At 41.4% G+C, this 18,115-nt stretch overlaps 1 protein-coding gene across 1 annotated transcript in view; it reads left to right on the top strand.

The window, feature by feature from the left end:
* FECH (ferrochelatase) overlaps positions 1 to 14,985 on the top strand; it is a 30,956-nt gene extending 15,971 nt beyond the window's left edge. The window contains exons 5-11 of the mRNA XM_032470716.1: positions 1,472 to 1,606; positions 4,196 to 4,302; positions 7,607 to 7,705; positions 9,537 to 9,644; positions 10,079 to 10,243; positions 12,985 to 13,044; positions 13,519 to 14,985. Of these exons, the coding sequence (XP_032326607.1) occupies positions 1,472 to 1,606; positions 4,196 to 4,302; positions 7,607 to 7,705; positions 9,537 to 9,644; positions 10,079 to 10,243; positions 12,985 to 13,044; positions 13,519 to 13,653 (809 nt within the window). The 3' untranslated portion in view covers positions 13,654 to 14,985. The remainder of the gene's footprint in view (positions 1 to 1,471; positions 1,607 to 4,195; positions 4,303 to 7,606; positions 7,706 to 9,536; positions 9,645 to 10,078; positions 10,244 to 12,984; positions 13,045 to 13,518) is intronic.
* Positions 14,986 to 18,115: the final 3,130 nt, after the last annotated feature.

Genomic DNA, 18,115 nt, shown 5'->3' with positions numbered 1-18,115 from the left:
GTTTACCATATTTTATGCAAGAGACCAGAAAATTGATAGCCTAGAAGGGACAGACAGCTGAAATTATTTCATCTGTACCCCTTCCTTCCTCTTTTTGTCATCCCCAGGCAGGGAATATTGAAAGAGACTGCCCTTTCCGTGCACGTGCGTGCTTCTCTCTCCCATCAGTATTCTGCTTCTGTGTTTGATGACGTGCTCCGTTGATTCAGCCCCCTGGGTCAAGTTATGGAGGAATGTTTTCTCAATCTATATACCTGTCTATAATATAGACGTATCTATATTCTCAATCTGTGTACATCTATATATACATATATACACACACAGACATATGTATACACATATATAGACACACACAATAAACGTATTATCTTTTTTCTCCACTTTAACCCAAGTGTTGCTTGTGGCAATTTGGTGTCACGTTCTTAGTTGCAGCCCCCGTTAATGCCTGGACAGTAACATCATCTTGGATTTACTGTTCCTTGATGTTTACGTTGTGTATTTTCAGCCTCATCCCTGTTATAAGTTAGGTGTCATCCTATGAAAAGACAAGGAAGCAAGACTTGATAACTTGAAAAAAACGTTCCGTTTTATGATTTAATAAATGTCTAAGAAATTGTGTGGTTGCAGGTGGATTTAAAATACAGGAGGATAAAGAGGAGACAGGAGGGGGAACTGGCAAAGCGACGGGAGAAGGGATGCCTTGAAGACGTGCACTGACTTGGGCCATTTAGGTTCCAGAACAATGGTTTTAAATCCCATTAAGTGCCTTCAATTTCAGAATTTATTGTTAGATTTTTTTCCCATATAAGTGAGGGGAATCATTTCCATCATTTGTTATCAATGAACTTTTATTGAGTACCCCAGGGTTTTTATATAAAGTAGGTGGCCTGGCATCTGAGGGAACAGGAGGAGGGGACTTGGGTGACAAGAGAGGCTGGGGTCACAGGCTTTGGGGTGGGAAGACCCACGTTATCATTTTGTCTCGACCATGTGCTAGGTGTGACTTTGGGGCATGTTCATTAACCTTTGAGAGTCTGTTTCCTTATCTGAAAAATGTGGTTTATGTGAGGGGGGGAAGCATCATGTCTTCCATGGTAGCTGGTACGTAAGGGGAGGTTATACTTTAAGAATAAATGCTAGTTCTTTCTCATCTTCTCTTGAGCTTCTCTTATCTCAGCCGAGAGCAGAGAAGAAGGCAGAGAAGCTTGAGTTTTAAAAATCATGTGCTAAGTAAAGGGGTATGTGTGTGTGTGTGTGAGGCGCGGGGGGGAAGTTGATCACAGAAAATAGTGATTAAAAATCCATGCACTAGCGGAGGACTGGATAAGATCCAAGGGATATTCTAAGCTTGCCTGCATTATCAGCATCCTAGGAAATTAGGTTAACTGTTCTTTGTTCTGGGCACTGCATTCTGTTTGGGATCTATATAAAGATGAACACTTCTTCCTTTCCACACATGCTTCCCTAATAGCTCCTCACAAGTACTATATTGGATTCCGGTACGTCCACCCTTTAACAGAAGAAGCAATTGAGCAGATGGAGAGAGACAGGCTTGAAAGGGCGATTGCTTTCACACAGTATCCGCAGTACAGCTGCTCCACCACAGGTAAGGCTTCTCTCTGACGGTGGGAGGGTGGATGCGGCCCTAGCAAAAATAACCAGGGAACCTGAGTGTGGAAGGGAAGGATAAGTCATTTTTGATTTGAATGGCAAATCCAGCCCATCTGCTTTAAACACAAGAGTCCAGGTCAGTCCATTTGAAATTTCATGGTTCATCTGTCCCTTGAGTTATTGGCCAGGCAGCTAAGAATTACAAATGGTGGGTGAAGGCAGTGGCTTCCAGTGCTCAGTGCTTTAATGCAGCTGTGTAACAGATCAGTCATGCACCTGAAGCCACTTTCTATGTTTGTGTAATAAGCCTTATGTTTATGGCTACCCTAATATTCTTATTAATGTAGCAAAGGTGATAGCTGTTTCCATGTTGCAAACAGAGGTGTCCACATGACACTGGAAATATTGGTATATGTTTTGGTTTTGCTTCGGTTAGGGGTTGGTTTCTGGTTAAACAAAGCCCATTTTGTGGTTTCCTTTGCAAACTCCTCTCAGCGTTCTAGATTTTGGAAAATACTATTGTGTGCTATATACTATTATATATTTAGCTGGAGCTGGAGAAGAACCTGTTTGCCAATCTCCGTCTCATTGGGCATAGGTAAATCTTCTATTGTCACCCACAAATACATTTGTTTGCATTCTTTTTCAAGGATTGAGATTAGCCCATTTTTACTCCCAAATTGCTTTTGGACATTAGTGCCTATTATTTCTAAAACTTATAAGGAGAAAACAAAAGGCTACTGGAAGAAATCTTGTGTGTGTGCCTTAAATATTTGTTCAGAGCACCTGTGCAAATGCCCGAGTCCTCAGACACCCTCAAGAGTTTGAATTGTGATTTCTTTGGGGAATGTACCTCTACAACTTTAAAATGTCCAGTAATACACTATTGGAGAATAAGTCGGGTTTTATACATTTCTAAGCTATACTTTTGCCTGGCTTTTAAAAATATACCTGAACATGTAAATGTCTGCTCTTAAGATTAAACAAGTTAAGAAGATGGTTATTTATATACAAAGGACTGACTAGGGTTTCATCGCATTGCTGGCTCTACCAAGTGTGTTTCAAACGTCAATGTCTGTACAGTTTTCCTCTAGTACATCTGGTACATCACTTCAGAGACATGACAGCCTTTGGGAAGTGTGTTCATTCTTTGAGGCCACTGGAGGGTCACTTGTCCGTTGTTTTATTTAGACACACATTGTGGCAGACCCAGTATATTCTATGTATCAACTACATTTTTTTTAAATCAGGCAATTTTTAAAGTTATATTTTCCCCTCGATTACTACTTTTGGTGGTTCATTGAATGTTTCTGAGTGATCCAGAGACCTACTGCGGCTTCTAGAAGACCTTTTTTACATCTGGAAGTGGCATTCACCTGGGAATCATGGTTTGCATTGTGAAGATGGTGGTGGCTCCTTTGTGATTTCTGGAGAGACGGTTTTTGAACCTGGAATGAACTCAGTTTGGACTTATTGGACTCATTCTATTCAGCAAAATGGAACTCAATTTATTTTTTTGAAAATTGAGTCTTAGCCTGAGAGTACCTTTGATTTAAACATGGCTTTGTCCTGGCTAGCATTTTAATTTGGAGACCTAACAGATGAATAGTTCTCATAATTAGAGAAACCAGTGGCGCTGGGAGGCCCGGCAGTGTTCTGGAGCTTTTGCCCCATGTGAAGGTTGAGGAAGAGGCCCATGTTAGGGTTAGTTTCATCCGATTAAGGCTTGGCACCAATGCCAGCTCCTCTAGGTCAGGAGAAATTGGCATTGAGTTGACACCATCTGCCTTCCTTTGGTCTCTGAATTTTCATGATTTCCATCTCTTGCTTAGAAATACAGGTTTTGTTGGATTACCTGTAAGGATTTGGTATCCATTTGACTTATTCTAAGGAATGATGATAATTCTATAAAGCAGGCAAAAATAGAGAATGCTCATAGAAACCTTAATAAGCTGTTTTTATCAACAAACCTTTTTTTTTTAATAAAAAGGATGGTTATAAAGCTTTTATTGTAATGTGAAAAATATTCATCTCATAATATTAAGTAGAAATGCCCTAAATACTCAGGGTACAAAATTGCATATATACGAAAATTACAACTTTGGAAAACGAAACAGCTATAAAGAAAAATAACTGGAAAGAACCATATTAGAATAAAACAATGAGTATATTAGCATGCTGGGGTCATGGCCGGGTTCTTTTTTCCTTTCTTTCCCACCTCCTACATTTTCTGTAAATGGGAGTGATCACCTTCATTACGGGGTAAGAAAATTTAACATGCTTTCGATTGTAGCATTGTCCTTGCAAATGACGACTGCTTGTATTTTATGCATCCGCCACCATCCTGCTTCTCACTAGAAATGGCCTCCGTGATCTTTGAAAGGCTGTTGAAATTGATTGCTTTTTAGTGGTCTTCATTTGCAGGGTAGTTAAATCCATATGCATTTTAGCATATTGAAATGATTGTCATTAGACTGGCTCAGTATAGAAGCAGGTGCCTACTTTGAACTTACACTACTGCCTTCTGTTTTTTATGTTCACCATAGTACCCATGCATGTACTAAGTCACCCCTGTGTATTTCAGGCAGCAGCTTAAATGCCATTTACAGATATTATAATGAAGTGGGAAAGAAGCCCACGATGAAGTGGAGCACGATTGACAGGTGGCCCACACATCCCCTCCTCATTCAGGTAAGCCAGCCACTGCCAGCTGCTCCTGCCACTCCAGCGTCTGGGCAGGTCAGGCTCTTGTCCCTGTGTGTTTTTTGGGTGTCCTTCTGAGCTTCACTGTTCTCTTATGTAAACTATGTGCTGGGGATTAATAAAAGGTATTAGAGTCTTGATTAATTATGACAAGAGGAAATAATTTTAAAGATGAAAGGTTAAACTCTTTTCTTTCTTCAGATTAATAATATTAGTTACAAACCCTAGTAGAATTATGTTTTGAGTTTTGTGTTTCACAGTGACTAAAAGGACAAAGTGACTAAAAGGATAAAGATTATGCAGGGCGTTTCATCTGATCTCCATTCATAGACTGAATGACCAACAGATCAATCCTCTATTTTCTAAATCATTTAAAATAGCCAGAGATTTAAAATTTTTAATACTAACATAGCTACATATTCTGAGACATGAAATAAACTTAACATTTCAATTGAGAAAGTTTCATATATTAAAAGAAGTTACAAATTTCCCCTACACAGTTTATATTATTTATAGTAATGGATGCTGGAGTGTAGGAGAATCAGTTAAAACTACAATTCTAAAGCTTTGAATTGGTGTTACTATACACTTCTTTGCTCTTTGACTATGGAAATGCTATTGGTTATTGCCCTAAGTAGTACAAATATTGCTTTGTTCTGTTGGTGGAAGTTTCTGCTTTTGAGTTGGTTTAGGTAGGAGAAATACTAAGTGATTTAATTTCATCCAGTGGATGTTTAATTCCTTGTACATTTTCTGCCAAAATACCAGCTTAACACTTTTTTTTTTGTGGGCGAGCCTGGAGTCACTTAAAATGTAACCACTAGATGGTGCTAGACATTGTTAAAAGCTGGCCAGCTCGCCCCTGAGCAGTGCTTTCCCTAAGCACGTAAGTGATGTCAAGGGTTAACATGTGTAGGTTGAAATCCAGTTTTAAGTAAAAAGTGAGATGTGAAAAGGAGACTCCTTCCCTCAGAGAGGGGTGTAGTTTTGGTTGTTCCCCACTCTCCTGTTCCTTGCTGGGTCCAGTCAGTACCGCCTGAGGCCCGAGCCCGGCCTGCCTGTTTCACTCTTGGAGGCCTGTGATTGGGGTGTTTCCGGTCAGCACTGACATGTGGCAGCAGAGAGCCGAGGGATCTGCACAGCATCTGCCTGCCCTGATAGAGTGCATAATTAGATTTGCATTAAAATTCAGTCCTTTGAAAAGGAGGGAAGCAGAAAAGATGGAAGGAAGTCTCCGTTCTTAAAATGAAAGGGAATTTTAGAGGCATTTATCTGCCCTCCTAGATGGCGTGATTGAAGGCTCTGAGAGCTGCCTGCCTCTTTCATTCTGCAGAGAGACTGCACGGAGAAAATACCGCAGATGGATTTTAGATGATTTAAGTAGCGCTCCCACTTGCCCACAGCTCCTGAGTTTTGACGGTGGCTTAGAGTCTGCTGTAAGCCATAACAAATTGTGTTTCTACTTGCAGTCTTGCAAGATAAGAAAAAGGAAAAAACACAACTAAAAACTGGGGGGAAATAAAAATTTCTAGTTAGATTTTATTCTTAATATTATGTAGATTACATGAGAAGGAGATTTGATAACTGGCCAGAATAGGAAAAAAACCCAAACTAAAACCCTAAACTAAAACTAAAAATATTGTTAAAAACTAAAACTAAAAACCTTGTTTTTAATCTACATTTCTGCTTATTACAGGAAGTAATTACTCAAAATAGTCATTTTACTACTATTATCTAGCTGCTGGAATGTTTGGAGTAAATGTATGCTCCAGGCTTCTGATAGACTTCACAGTGGGCCTCCTTCACTAGGCTTTTGTTCAAAAATAATCTTTTCTGAGCATCCTTAGTTTCTGCAAAGACCACCAGAAAGTATTGTTTTTGTTTGTATCTTATCCTATCACATTGACTCTATAGGTAAATTATAAATTTTGAAAAGGAAGCTAACTCTCTAGGCACCATTTTGTGCCTTGGAGCATCAATATACCAAATTTTGAGGGTTCTGGAAAGATGAATAATACCCCAATATTTATTAGGGAATAATTTGCTCATCCTGTAATATTAACCACTGATATATCAAAACACCAACAAGTACAAATTTACATGGTTCTGGTAAATTGTCCTTTATAATATTTTAAAAACCTTTTTAATTTGGAAATAACTTCAAGCATGCAGAGAAGTTACAAGACTAAGAACAGTATGTAAGGAACTCTTGTCTACTGTTTATTCAGATTCACATATTAGCATTTATCCCACTTTATATTTGATGCTCTGTGTGTGTATGCATATGTATATCTATGTATAGATAATTTTTTTCTGAACCTTTTAAAAGATATATATACATATACAAATATATATACCTAAACAGCAGAGATATTTTTTTCTTCAACGATGATACAGTATTCAACGTGAGCAAATTTAACATTGATACTTAAAACTATCAAACCTACATTCATATCCCAATTTTGTCAGTTGACCCACTAATGTCCATTGTAGCATTTGCTTTGTAAGTTAAATGACAGAACAATTAAAGAGTGAGATGAAAGACAGCCTCTCAGATCTGGTATTCATTCCAGCACCTATTGATGTGAATCGGAAAGTGCCAAGGAGACGAAGGGAATTAACTGGTCTGGCGGACAGAGGTGTGGAGGAGGTGGCGGGACCTGCGTTCTAGCCCAGGTCCCGCAGACGCGACTGAATGGGCCCCCAGGTGGACCGCATGTTTCCCCCTCTGTGAATTTAATGAGACTTGTACAACCTCTCATCTGTTGTTATGAAGGTCATTATGGAGATTGACTCATTGAGGAAAAGACTGTAAAAATAGAACCGTATTTTCTTATTCCTCTCCTATTTCTGTCTAATGTATTTTAATGTGATATGCCTGAAAGCCAAACTCAGGAAGATTTAGAAAGACCCTGTAAGCTGTTTTCCTGCTAACCGAGCAAATGAGAGGTCTTAAAACAACTTCTCCTTCCCATCTGTGTTCCCTTTCCATCTGGAAGTGTGCCCTGTGCCTCCCAGGGGGACGCAGATCCAGAGCATTCATTTTCAATGAGCCATTAGCGAGCTTTAGAACTTTCCCATCAAATTCCCTCGGCCCCTGAAACCGTTATGAGCCATTTTGATGATGAACCAAAGCAAGAGACTGTACAGTTTGCAATTTTTAAAAAAGAGAGTCCCGCTGTTTGGGGGCTTCTCTGAGATTTTTGGTGTAACTCTCATTAAAAAAATATTTTCTTTTCTTTCCATGTCCTTCCCACTTCCTCCTTCCCCTCCTTTCTTGGTGTCCCTGCAGTGCTTTGCAGACCACATTCTGAAAGAACTGGACTGTTTTCCACCTGAGAAGAGACGTGAGGTGGTCATTCTTTTTTCTGCCCACTCACTGCCAATGTCTGTAAGTAAGAACGTTTTATTGGATGACCTAGTGGTAAAGGATTTCAAAGTGTGTAACGTGGACCCAGCTTCCCTCCGGTCTTCAGCCGAGTTCAAGGATGAAGTCGAAATTCTCAAACTGAACTCGGTGCTGATTTAACTAGACTCACTTCTTGAAAAATAATAATTCATTCAAATTTTAATATTGTGAATAGATGTTGTCTTAATAAATCCCTTTAAAATGGTAGCTTGAAGATCTATTCCAATATGAGAGTTTTTAATAAGTGGGACAGTTAAAAGAAGACAGTTGAAAGCTTTGCCTGGCCTGTTGAAGGGGCTCAGCCTGATGGTTCAGGGTGTTGAATTGTAGGGCCTCCCTATTCAGACAGCGCTTTCAGTCCCATTCTTTTGTCCTCAAGACTTGACAGGGGCTGTTTGAATTCCAGGAAGCGATTAATTTTGAATTTGCCCAGAGTGGGGACCACATTTTGGCAAGTGAATATTGAGTGTATCAAATTATGATCCAGTTGCTCCTTATTTTCTCACATTACACTGGGTGTTCATTAAAACACTGCTTCTGTGCTGTAGCTGTTGCATTTTTGGAAACAAGATTGGTGGAGCGGGTGTGCTGCGTGAGATACAGGAGTGCTTGGGAGAAGTAGCCAGTTTCATCAGCTCAGAACTAGCATTGCGCCCTAAAAAACATTGCTCTCAAAGCTGGAAAGGTGGTGGATCACATCTTCTTGGGTGCTAGTAAGGTTTTTAGCTCCAGGGTTCCCGGCATTAACCTGAGTGTCTGATCATCTGGGCCGCTCTTCTGACTGACCTGTACTGCCACCTGGTGGTCACCAGGGTGGAGCCCTTTGCGGCATTTCCTCTCCTCCCTCTCCCCTAAGCCCATTCTGCAGTAGGTGGTCGCTCTGGAGATCCATTTCTGTCTTCTGGAAGCCTGACTCTTGTATTTTAACAGGTGCATATTCTCTTCTCTGGTACCACGCAAACCCTTTTCACACGTCCATCCTCTTGCTCCGCCCTCATCCTTTCCCTAACTGTCCCGTGTGTGATGAGGCCATGTCTGAAGTGCCTGCAGGCAAGCTCTTGAGCTGGGAAAGGAGGAAACACGTTTTTATCTGTGAACAATCCCAGGTGCTGCCCCCTCTCCTCTCACCTCCCACCTCACTCACTTCCCTTTCTTCCCCTAAGGGACTGAGCATGCTGCATCCAGGGGTTTTTTTGCTACCCGAGGTCCTGGGTGGGACTGGGGAATCCCGTGAGGAGGAGAAGGAGAGGGTGGGGAAAGACAGCGGGGGCGTCGGTTGGCTCTGCCACAGCTCTTCTTTTCCGCTGCATTTGCATCTCATGACTTCTCCTCCTTAATGACTCACTCACCCTAACGTTCACCGCTTTTGTTCAGCTGGCCCACACTGACTCAGTAGCTCTATCCATTGTCCTTACATCACTCTTTCACTTCCATTTCTAAAATCAGCCACTCAGGTGACTGCTAAGAGTGAGGTCCCATCTCCCAGCTTTTCTGTATCATTTTCCCTGTTTCCAATGGGGAAACGAAGAAACCCATCCTCCACTGTGGAACATTGTCAATCTCCCATGAATATCATAGAACACAGAGTTTGACACATTCCTAGGGACCTTAGAGATGACTGAGTACAGTGTTCTCCCTTGGCCGAGGGACTAAATCCAAGGAAGCTTGGTGACTGAGCAGAGGATATGGTCATTAGTGCAGAAGACAAGGGGCAGTCTCCGGTCCAGGGCTCACGCCATCTCACCACACAGCCCATGGCTCTTGGAACCCTTCACAGTGTTGGCAACTAAACACCCGTGTGTCTCTGCTGCAGGTGGTCAACAGGGGGGACCCCTATCCTCAGGAGGTGGGCGCCACTGTCCAGAGAGTCATGGATAAGCTGGGTTACTCCAACCCCTACCGACTGGTTTGGCAGTCAAAGGTAGGTGGCTTCCACACATCCGCATGCTGTCAGCTCTCTTGAGGATGTTCATTTCAGGACTTATTTATAAAATGATCCAATACTGGCCCTTTCACGTGGACAGGATGTTCTGTAACCTGATTGCTCACACGAGCAGAAAGAACTCTGCAAGCAAATAAGATGCAGAGGAAACCAAGTGACTACTTCAACTCCACTGATTCCATTGAAATAATAGCTTACTTTTAGTTGCAATCACAGAAATTGTTATTTGTATTTTGCCAACTTCTAGAAGGATTCGAGCTTCATACAGAAGTGCCAAAACCTGCTAGAGCAGGTGTGAAAGCATGACCCTCAGTCTTAGGGGGAGGTGCGTGCGTGTCCGAGGTGGTGGGCTGGGGTGTGTCATAGACACGGGAGACGTGGCGCCTGTGCGCCTTCATCCTGCTTTCTCATAGGTGGGTCCGATGCCCTGGCTGGGTCCGCAAACAGACGAGGCCATCAAAGGGCTTTGTAAGAAGGGGAGGAAGAATATCCTTTTGGTTCCGATAGCGTTCACCAGCGATCACATTGAAACGCTCTATGAGCTGGACATCGAGTACTCTCAAGGGCTAGCCAAAGAGGTGAGTGTGATTGTTAATCCCACTGTGATTTGCTTTAAAGGGAAACTCTCTCTGTGACGATCTAATTGTATTATTTAAAAATATTGTCCAGCATATGTTTGCAGGTACTATGGCCTCACTCTTCTGAATGATACTTAATCTGAGTAGTGATCTCAGCACATCAGCCTAATTCCATGTGAGCCTTGGGAAAGTACTTTTGTGCTTTTGAGAAACCGGGGGCACCGTGGCAACGTCATTTGGTTTAGTTTGAGATATTGTACTCCTTGGAAGTAATAAAAACTACATCTCCTTAAGAAAAAAATAATTGTACTTCTCACCAGTTCGGAGGAAAAGAGCTTTATTGCTCTATAATTCCCCTTCGTCACCTGTTAGTGCCCTTTGCTCGGGCTGTTACACGACTTCGGGTTGGGTTGTGAGGTGTATGCGGGTCATCACCATTGGAGACTGCGGAGTGACACTGGAGCAGTGTGTGAAACTGTGCGACTTCCCTGACCTCTTTCATGCACTCACTTAATTGGCTGTTTGCTCCCATGTTGTGATCAACCTGCTTATTGAAATAACAAATACCATCCTCGTAATGTAATGTATGGATGTGATTGCCATCAGGGTGGAGAAAACTGCTGTTCACCCATCTCATGGCTCCCGAGGGCCAGTCTTAAACTTGAGTCCAGTTCATAGTGTTGTTTCTCTGGGAATTGTGGAAGCCTTGGGACCCAAGAAGCCCTTGCCCACTCATCTTCTGCCAGAACCCCTAGCCCTGGTCATCCCACATGTGATTGATGGAGGCCTGGCCTCAAAGGATACTTCACCCTCTCTGGGACTGGGTGGCAGGTGCAGGGCAGGGTGGAGGGTGGGCTGGGGAAAGTTTCAGCTGGCACTCAGTCCCACAGGTGTTTGTATATAGATGCTGGCCATCAGTCCCACGTGGATGGAGGTAGAGGCTGTGTAAGTTATTTGTCCGTAGTTCTGATGAATTTATGGGCAAGTTGTAATTGGCTAAAGTGAGATCAGTAGGGTTGTCTGTGGACTCCGTTTAGTGACGCCTCCTGCGTCCCAGCGTGCCCTTGGCTAATTGTGTCTTGCTGAAAAGACTGACTGTAAGCAAATACCATTCATACCAGTGTATTTGGAAACTAATTTTTGTTTGTATTGCATGATAATTCACATTCTAAATTATTCAACTGAAGCCATTCCTTAGTAATCAAATGGATTATTAGTGACTAATACGTAGGTCATACAGAGGATAAAGAAAACCACCTAGCTGCAATTTATCTCCTTATTTCGATGGGAGAATATACTGCGTGTAAAACTACAGACTTTCTCTAAAAAGTAGTTTGAAATTTTTGCCCAAAATACAGATTATTTTTTTTGATAAGTTAATTATTGCTTTTTGATAAATTATTGCTTTTTGATAATAAAAATAAAGAACTCAGGCAGTTCAGAGAAGTATGACGCAGTAGAATTCACTCAGAATCTTACCCCTGAGACGAATGTTGATATTTTGATAAAAATAAGTTCCCTTTTCCCTCTGCATGTGTGTATCTTAACAAAAAATGGTATTCTTCTACACACTTAATAAAAATGGTATTTTATTCATACTGTTTTGTAACTTTTTTTCTTAAAAATATATTATGGACCCAACTATATAAATCTAATTTGATCTATATAATTATTTTTTTTAACAGAGCCTTGATTAGCATACATTTAAGATGTTTCTCATTTTTTTACATTCATAAACTGCTCTGTAATAAACGTCATTTGCTTTTTTATTTTTCCAATTATTTTCTTAGAAAAAAATTCCTAGACATGGAAGGTGAGTGTTGATACAGATTTTATTGGATTGTCCTACAGAAATATATCCTTTTTAACTCGCCCATCAGCAGTGTTCGAGAACACCGGCCAACACTGGCTGTTCTGCTGCCTTTGACTTCTACGTGAAGTTTTAGAATATAATCTTTTTTTAAGTTGAGAGCTATGTGTCTGCTGCATCTCACCATTTCCCCCTTTTCGGTCTTCTGATGTTCATGCTTACTTAAAAGATAAAGCAACTGAAAAGCCATCAGCCTGTCAGAGGGGAGAGAGAACCTCACTGCCTGAGTAAATAGTAATTAGGTATTTCTCCGTTATTTGGGGGATAATTAGATGGAACTCACCGGATATTTTTGGAGAGAGGAGCAGGGATGGTTGTGAAACAATCCTTAGGTGTTTTGTTTTAGATTTTTCTATGGAAGAATATGTTTAAACACCCAGCTCTGCACTGGATCCAATCTAGGTTCAATATACATTAAATGAATTTACCTCTTTAGGCACTTGGAATCAAAGCATGTATAAAAATGTACATAATTAAAGCAACATTCTGCTTAGGTTGAGTCTGTAAAAGCCTGCATTAGAAAGGTAGAATTAAAAAAAAAGAATGGTAAGCAGATTTAAATTATTTGAATATTCTATCAAATACAACCTCAAAAATGGCTTGAAAACACAGCACCCACAGGAAGGTAATGGGGGAAGGGACAGAAATTGAAGAGCAATTTTACGGTAAAGAGGTGAAAAAGCAACACGTATGCCTGGTCCCGGGACTGCTTTCATTTCTGAGTATTCTGGGAACACATAGGTGGTAAGACGTTGAGTTGTGTGTGTGTGTGTGTGTTTTTGTAACAGTCAGTGTCTTTAAAAAAGAAAAAAACAAACAAAAAGAAAAATAAAATGTGTATGTTTTTCCTCCGTTTTCTCATGTGATTCAGTGTGGAGCTGAAAACATCAGAAGAGCAGAGTCTCTTAATGGAAACCCGCTGTTCTCTAAGGTATCCTCCGTGTTGCAGCCGTTTTAGTAGAACATATCGGAGGGCAGTCCTCTGAGAAACTCTTACAGAATATTGGTTTTCTCACTTATTAGAACATTTTGAGTTCCAATTAATTACAAAAATAAAATCGAATTCCTTATACTCTCGCTCTTTTTCCCTTTTGAGAGCCCCCATTTTCTCATTTCCACCCACCTACAGCTGTGTCTAATTCAAAACCTGCCTTTCAGAGACAACGTTCAGCAGGTGGGGTAAGAGGATTTCATTTTCTAAAATCTGTATTTTAAACTCTGCCCTAAGCTGAGCATTCTTAGGACAGGAAGACGTTATAGAATTTGGTTCCAAGGATTCATAATCCAGATGAAAAGAAGCCCCATGCCCTCGTGATGATCTGGGCAGGCGGGAGGGGGTGTGGGCGAGCAGCAGGCAGACCTCGCGCTTCTGACGGACCTTGCCCTCCTGTCGTCCGCCCCACAGGCCCTGGCCGACCTGGTGCACTCACACATGCAGTCCAAGGAGCTGTGCTCCACGCAGCTGACTCTGAGTTGTCCGCTCTGCGTGAACCCCGTCTGCAGGGAGACCAAATCCTTCTTCACCAACCAGCAGCTGTGAGCCGGGCCAGAGTACCGGTGGGATCAGGCGAACGCCCAGCCCCCTGCCACCTCCGAGGGAGGTGGAGGAGGGTGTATTTAGCGATCAATGGAGGAAGTTACATTAGCTGAGTTACAGCCTTTGGCCACCGATTGTGTGATTTCTTGAGGAATGGACTCTGAAATCCTTATTGAGGGCTTTTTATTTATATAGACCAATACAGTAAGCATTTATATTCCCCCTCTCGAGCTAAAGTTACTAGTTTGGAGTATCCACTTGAAATGAGTTTTAAAAATTTATCTTATGAGGCGCACAGGTACTTTCAATACCGATTTTGGTTTTATTGCGCAAAAAATCCCCTGCAAGGGTACAGAGTCCCCTCTGGGCTGTCACTGTGAATGAGATCTGTTTACAGTCTCATCCTTGTTTTTTTGTGAAGTGAACTTAGTTGAGTAAGTAAAATATAATTTGCAAAAAGAAATGTTACCTCCTCTTTCCCTAGGCCCTTGGGTACCAGAATGCCGGGCAGGTGATATGGTCGCCTACACTGGCTACTTTTCCGGTGATGTCACTATTAATTGGTCATTTTGGTCCTGGTGTCTGGACCTCACTTTCCTCACCATCGAACCGAATCAGGTATAGATTCCAAAAGTGCTTTGAGATTCCCCAAGCGCACAGGGCTGAAAAATGTGTAGGAATCCATGCCTTGGTGTGAATCAGAGGTGCCACGGGAAGGGGGGCTCCGGCTGCTTTTTGTCTCCAGGGACAGGGAAACGCTGATGAAGGGCTTCGTGTTCAAGCTCCTCCCAGGACCTCGCTAGCCTTTCCTTTGAGCATCTTCATCTTGCTTGAATGTCCCCTTTCTGCATATTTGTTTGAAGAATTATTTTAAAAAGTCAACTATGTTGTGTAACCTCAAATTCTTTCTTAATTTATAATTTTTGTTACCAAAATTATATAACCAAGCTCTAGGAAATTTGGAAAATAGAGAAAAGGAGAATAGTTGTCTGCAACAACTGTTAATCATATTATTGTATTTCATGTTCGTCTTTTCCTGTGGACATTTTAGATGCCATTGTAACCTTGAACTTGTGAGTGAAAAGTTGTTCTAACAGTATTAGAATCGGATTTTCTACACCTGGATTTAAGTGGACTAAAAAAATCTCTGTTGGATCCATAATGAATTTGTAAGAATTATTTTCTCTTTCTTTTAAGCCCTAAAACATTGTTCTTCAAAAGAGCGTTTCTTTGATTTTTTTTTAAAGCCAGTTCATAAAGTGAAAGTATTAGAGGAGTCATAGATCTTCTATATTCAGGATTTACTATATTAATAAATATTACGACATCATTAAAGTTTTATCCAGTTTGATTCATGCTCTCTGTTAAATCAAAAGTAATCCAAATTAGCTAATAATCAAAATTATTTAATAAGAGGAATTTATTTTGTAATACAAGAAATGAAACATGCCACCCAGTTTAGTTAATAGTTTTCCCACACTGATAACGGCTTTGAAACTTGAGTAGCATCTACATTTTTTTCAAAAAATTGGTTTCCTATTAGTAGATTGTGTTTCCAGAAAAAGGTACAAGGCATTGATCATTGTTCAGAATTTTTCTCATCTGTTTCCATCTGCTTTGGGGGAACTGGATCCAAGGTCTATTTTGAGTGACTGTCCCTGGGGGAAGTGAACTCTGGGTTGGTGGCGTGGCGCCGGAAGGCAGGTCACACTGCAACCATTCTCTCTCCTTCAGGAAATTTGCTAAGGCCCTGCTTCACACCGACTGCTTTCGAGATGGATATGTGTTCCTTTGGAGATGTTGCAGAAAACTCCAGGAGCTCTTGCTAGGGTATCTGGAGGAAACTTTGGAAACAACAGTGACTAGGCTGTCTGGAATGACGTCCTTGATTCTGAGTTGGGACCAGCCCGGACTCCGTAGTGAGAGGCAAGGGAGGACTTATGGGGATCACTACCCATGGTATTTCTTGTCTTAAGAAGCGTTACCTTTGACTGTTCTTAACCAAAGATGGGGATGGGTCCATACCTGAGGGTAGCATTTGGTAGGACGAAATCAACAATTGCTCTTTTTAGAGCTAATGGTCTTTGAGAAATGTTACCCTGCTCGTCAACTTTGAAATACGAATGTTTGCCCTGGTAATTAGCAATGCACTGCTGGCAGTTTCTCTAAGCTGTGTTTCTGTACACAACCTGGCTTTAAATGATGAATCAACTTGCACAGCAGACTTGCAGGAGCTGTGATGGTGAGGCGGTCTGGCTTGCCAGGGTTATTATGAGGCTCAGATCACTAGATATTTAGCACAGAAGGAAGGAACTCTTCTATAGAATATGCATTCTGGAACTGCTTACCTTTTTAAAATTAAAAGAAAGTTTTGCACTCGAAGAAAATTTACTTCATATCAGGAGAAACGAAACATCATTAAAAGCCCTTTAAACGTACGTCCGTGGCTTGTTGATGCTGAGAAGTAAAAACCCATGACTCTTCCTTCTAGTACCTCAGTACCGAGTACATCTTTGCTCAAATAATCTCACAAACAGAATGTCACGAACTCTAGGGTTCTGTCAAATTTTTCTTTATGGCTCAAATTATTTAAACAATGACGATAATGTAGGTATGACAAGAAAATGGATTTTTCTGCCCCAAGTTGCCCAAACTAAGCCTTTCAGAAGGTACATTAACAATCTTAAATTTACATTAGGTCATTTACATGTTCAGCTGATTTTTAAAAAAAATAGACTTTTTCTCTCCTTCTTGATTTCTTTTTGGGGAAAATACATTGATTTGGTGGAACAGATCTCAGAATAAAGTTGCTGCATTTTTTTTCCCCTCAGCTAATCTGTTCTCATAAATTGGGCATTTAATTCAAGAAATCCTAATTTAATGTATGCAAGAGAAATCACTTGCTCAATCTGATGCCATTCTATTGAGCCAAAATATGTTATTACCACCACAAGGGTGAGTCCACACCACTGAGTGGAGGCAGGAGTAAGACCTGTTCCCCATCCCAGAGTGTAGGTAACCCTGTGGGTCTGCGTGTACTCCTCCATTCTGGGTTTGGGGGTGGATGGGGTAAGGAGCCAACTTGTGTAGCTATAGCTGGAGGGCAGAATTTGAAGCTGGTGGCTGTAAGAAAGAACAAACACCTGTGCGCATGTGCACAAGTACGTGAGCCTGGACCCCTTGACCACATCTTGGTACTGCATCTCGAAGCTCTTAACCCAGCCTGCAAAACCCCTCCTGTCAGGATCCTGAAGATGGTCCAGGAACGTGCTTCTCAACATTGGGTAGAAATGTGAAATTCATTGAGACGTTCCAAGCTGGAAAAAGAGGATTCTGAGTGGACCCTAAGACTTTTGTTCTAAATTAAGATCATTCAGTTTCTCAGTCTTAATATGGGAATCCTTGGAGGAAGACAAAAGCTAATCATTTCTTTCATTTTTTTCTAAAAATTGTAAAATTAAAAATACTTCAAAGTCATGCCCCAGACTTTGTAAATATTCTGAGGAGTTTTGTTTTGATTGCCTAACAATTGAGATTCCTTTGCAAGAAGCCCCTTCAGTGACTTATCCCTGTCTAGGAGGCTTCCTGCGACGCTCAGATTTCTTTTTATAGAAGCTGGCATCATAAGGTTTCAGGGTACTTACATCAAATGGATTAAATCTCAATATCAGATGGCTCAAGAAAACTGAATTCTGCTTAAATCATTGCCATTGGAAATATTTAATCATGTCATACTTTTGTTGAAGTTCCCGTGTGCTCAGTTTCTAACATTCCTGACTAATTCAAGCAGCGGCACCTGAAAACTTGATCGTCACTTTTTCCCCTAGATTTCCTCCAGCTGGACACTTGTGTGATCTAATATCTGATCTTTGCCTTAAAAAGGCATGCTGCTTTTCACAACGCACTTCCTTTGGAAAGTGTGCCGAGCTATACGGCACAGAGCCGAGTGATGGGTACCGGTGGGCGCTCAGGAGAAATACGTCGATGCTGTCAGTATTCGCTGAGTGGCCCTAACATGACGAGCAGCAGCAGCAGTTGGTGCCCTTCAGCTCCCTGTGTGAGATGAGTCTTAGAAGGGCGCTGGAACGTGGGTGCCCCCCAGAGAACACAGTCATCCTCCCGGCTCCCGGGAGAGGAGGAAATGCTTCTGCTTTGGCTGTGGGAATCTTATTAAGCCTTTCTGCAGAGAAAAGGAAGTGGAAAACAAATACACCCTTGACAATCGGTTCCGTACAATGTACTCTGATAGTGCCGGCTTAGTCGTTTTGAGCTGAAATCATTAGCTTCCACTTTTAGCATAACAACTCCTGGCTAAATTAGTCTACGGTAAGCTATTAGAAGGGATGTCAGAATTAAAAACGTTTTTGGAAAAAAGCCTGGTTTGAACCTTTGTTATCAGCCCTTGGGCAGGACTCACCGGGTCCTATTTCTGGTCACTTGACAGCTGTCACTCTGATGTCCCAGG

This window comes from Camelus ferus, chromosome 30 (genome assembly GCF_009834535.1).
Source record: "Camelus ferus isolate YT-003-E chromosome 30, BCGSAC_Cfer_1.0, whole genome shotgun sequence".
Classification (NCBI taxonomy): Eukaryota; Metazoa; Chordata; class Mammalia; order Artiodactyla; family Camelidae; genus Camelus; species Camelus ferus.
This window is presented reverse-complemented; position numbering and strand designations above follow the sequence as displayed.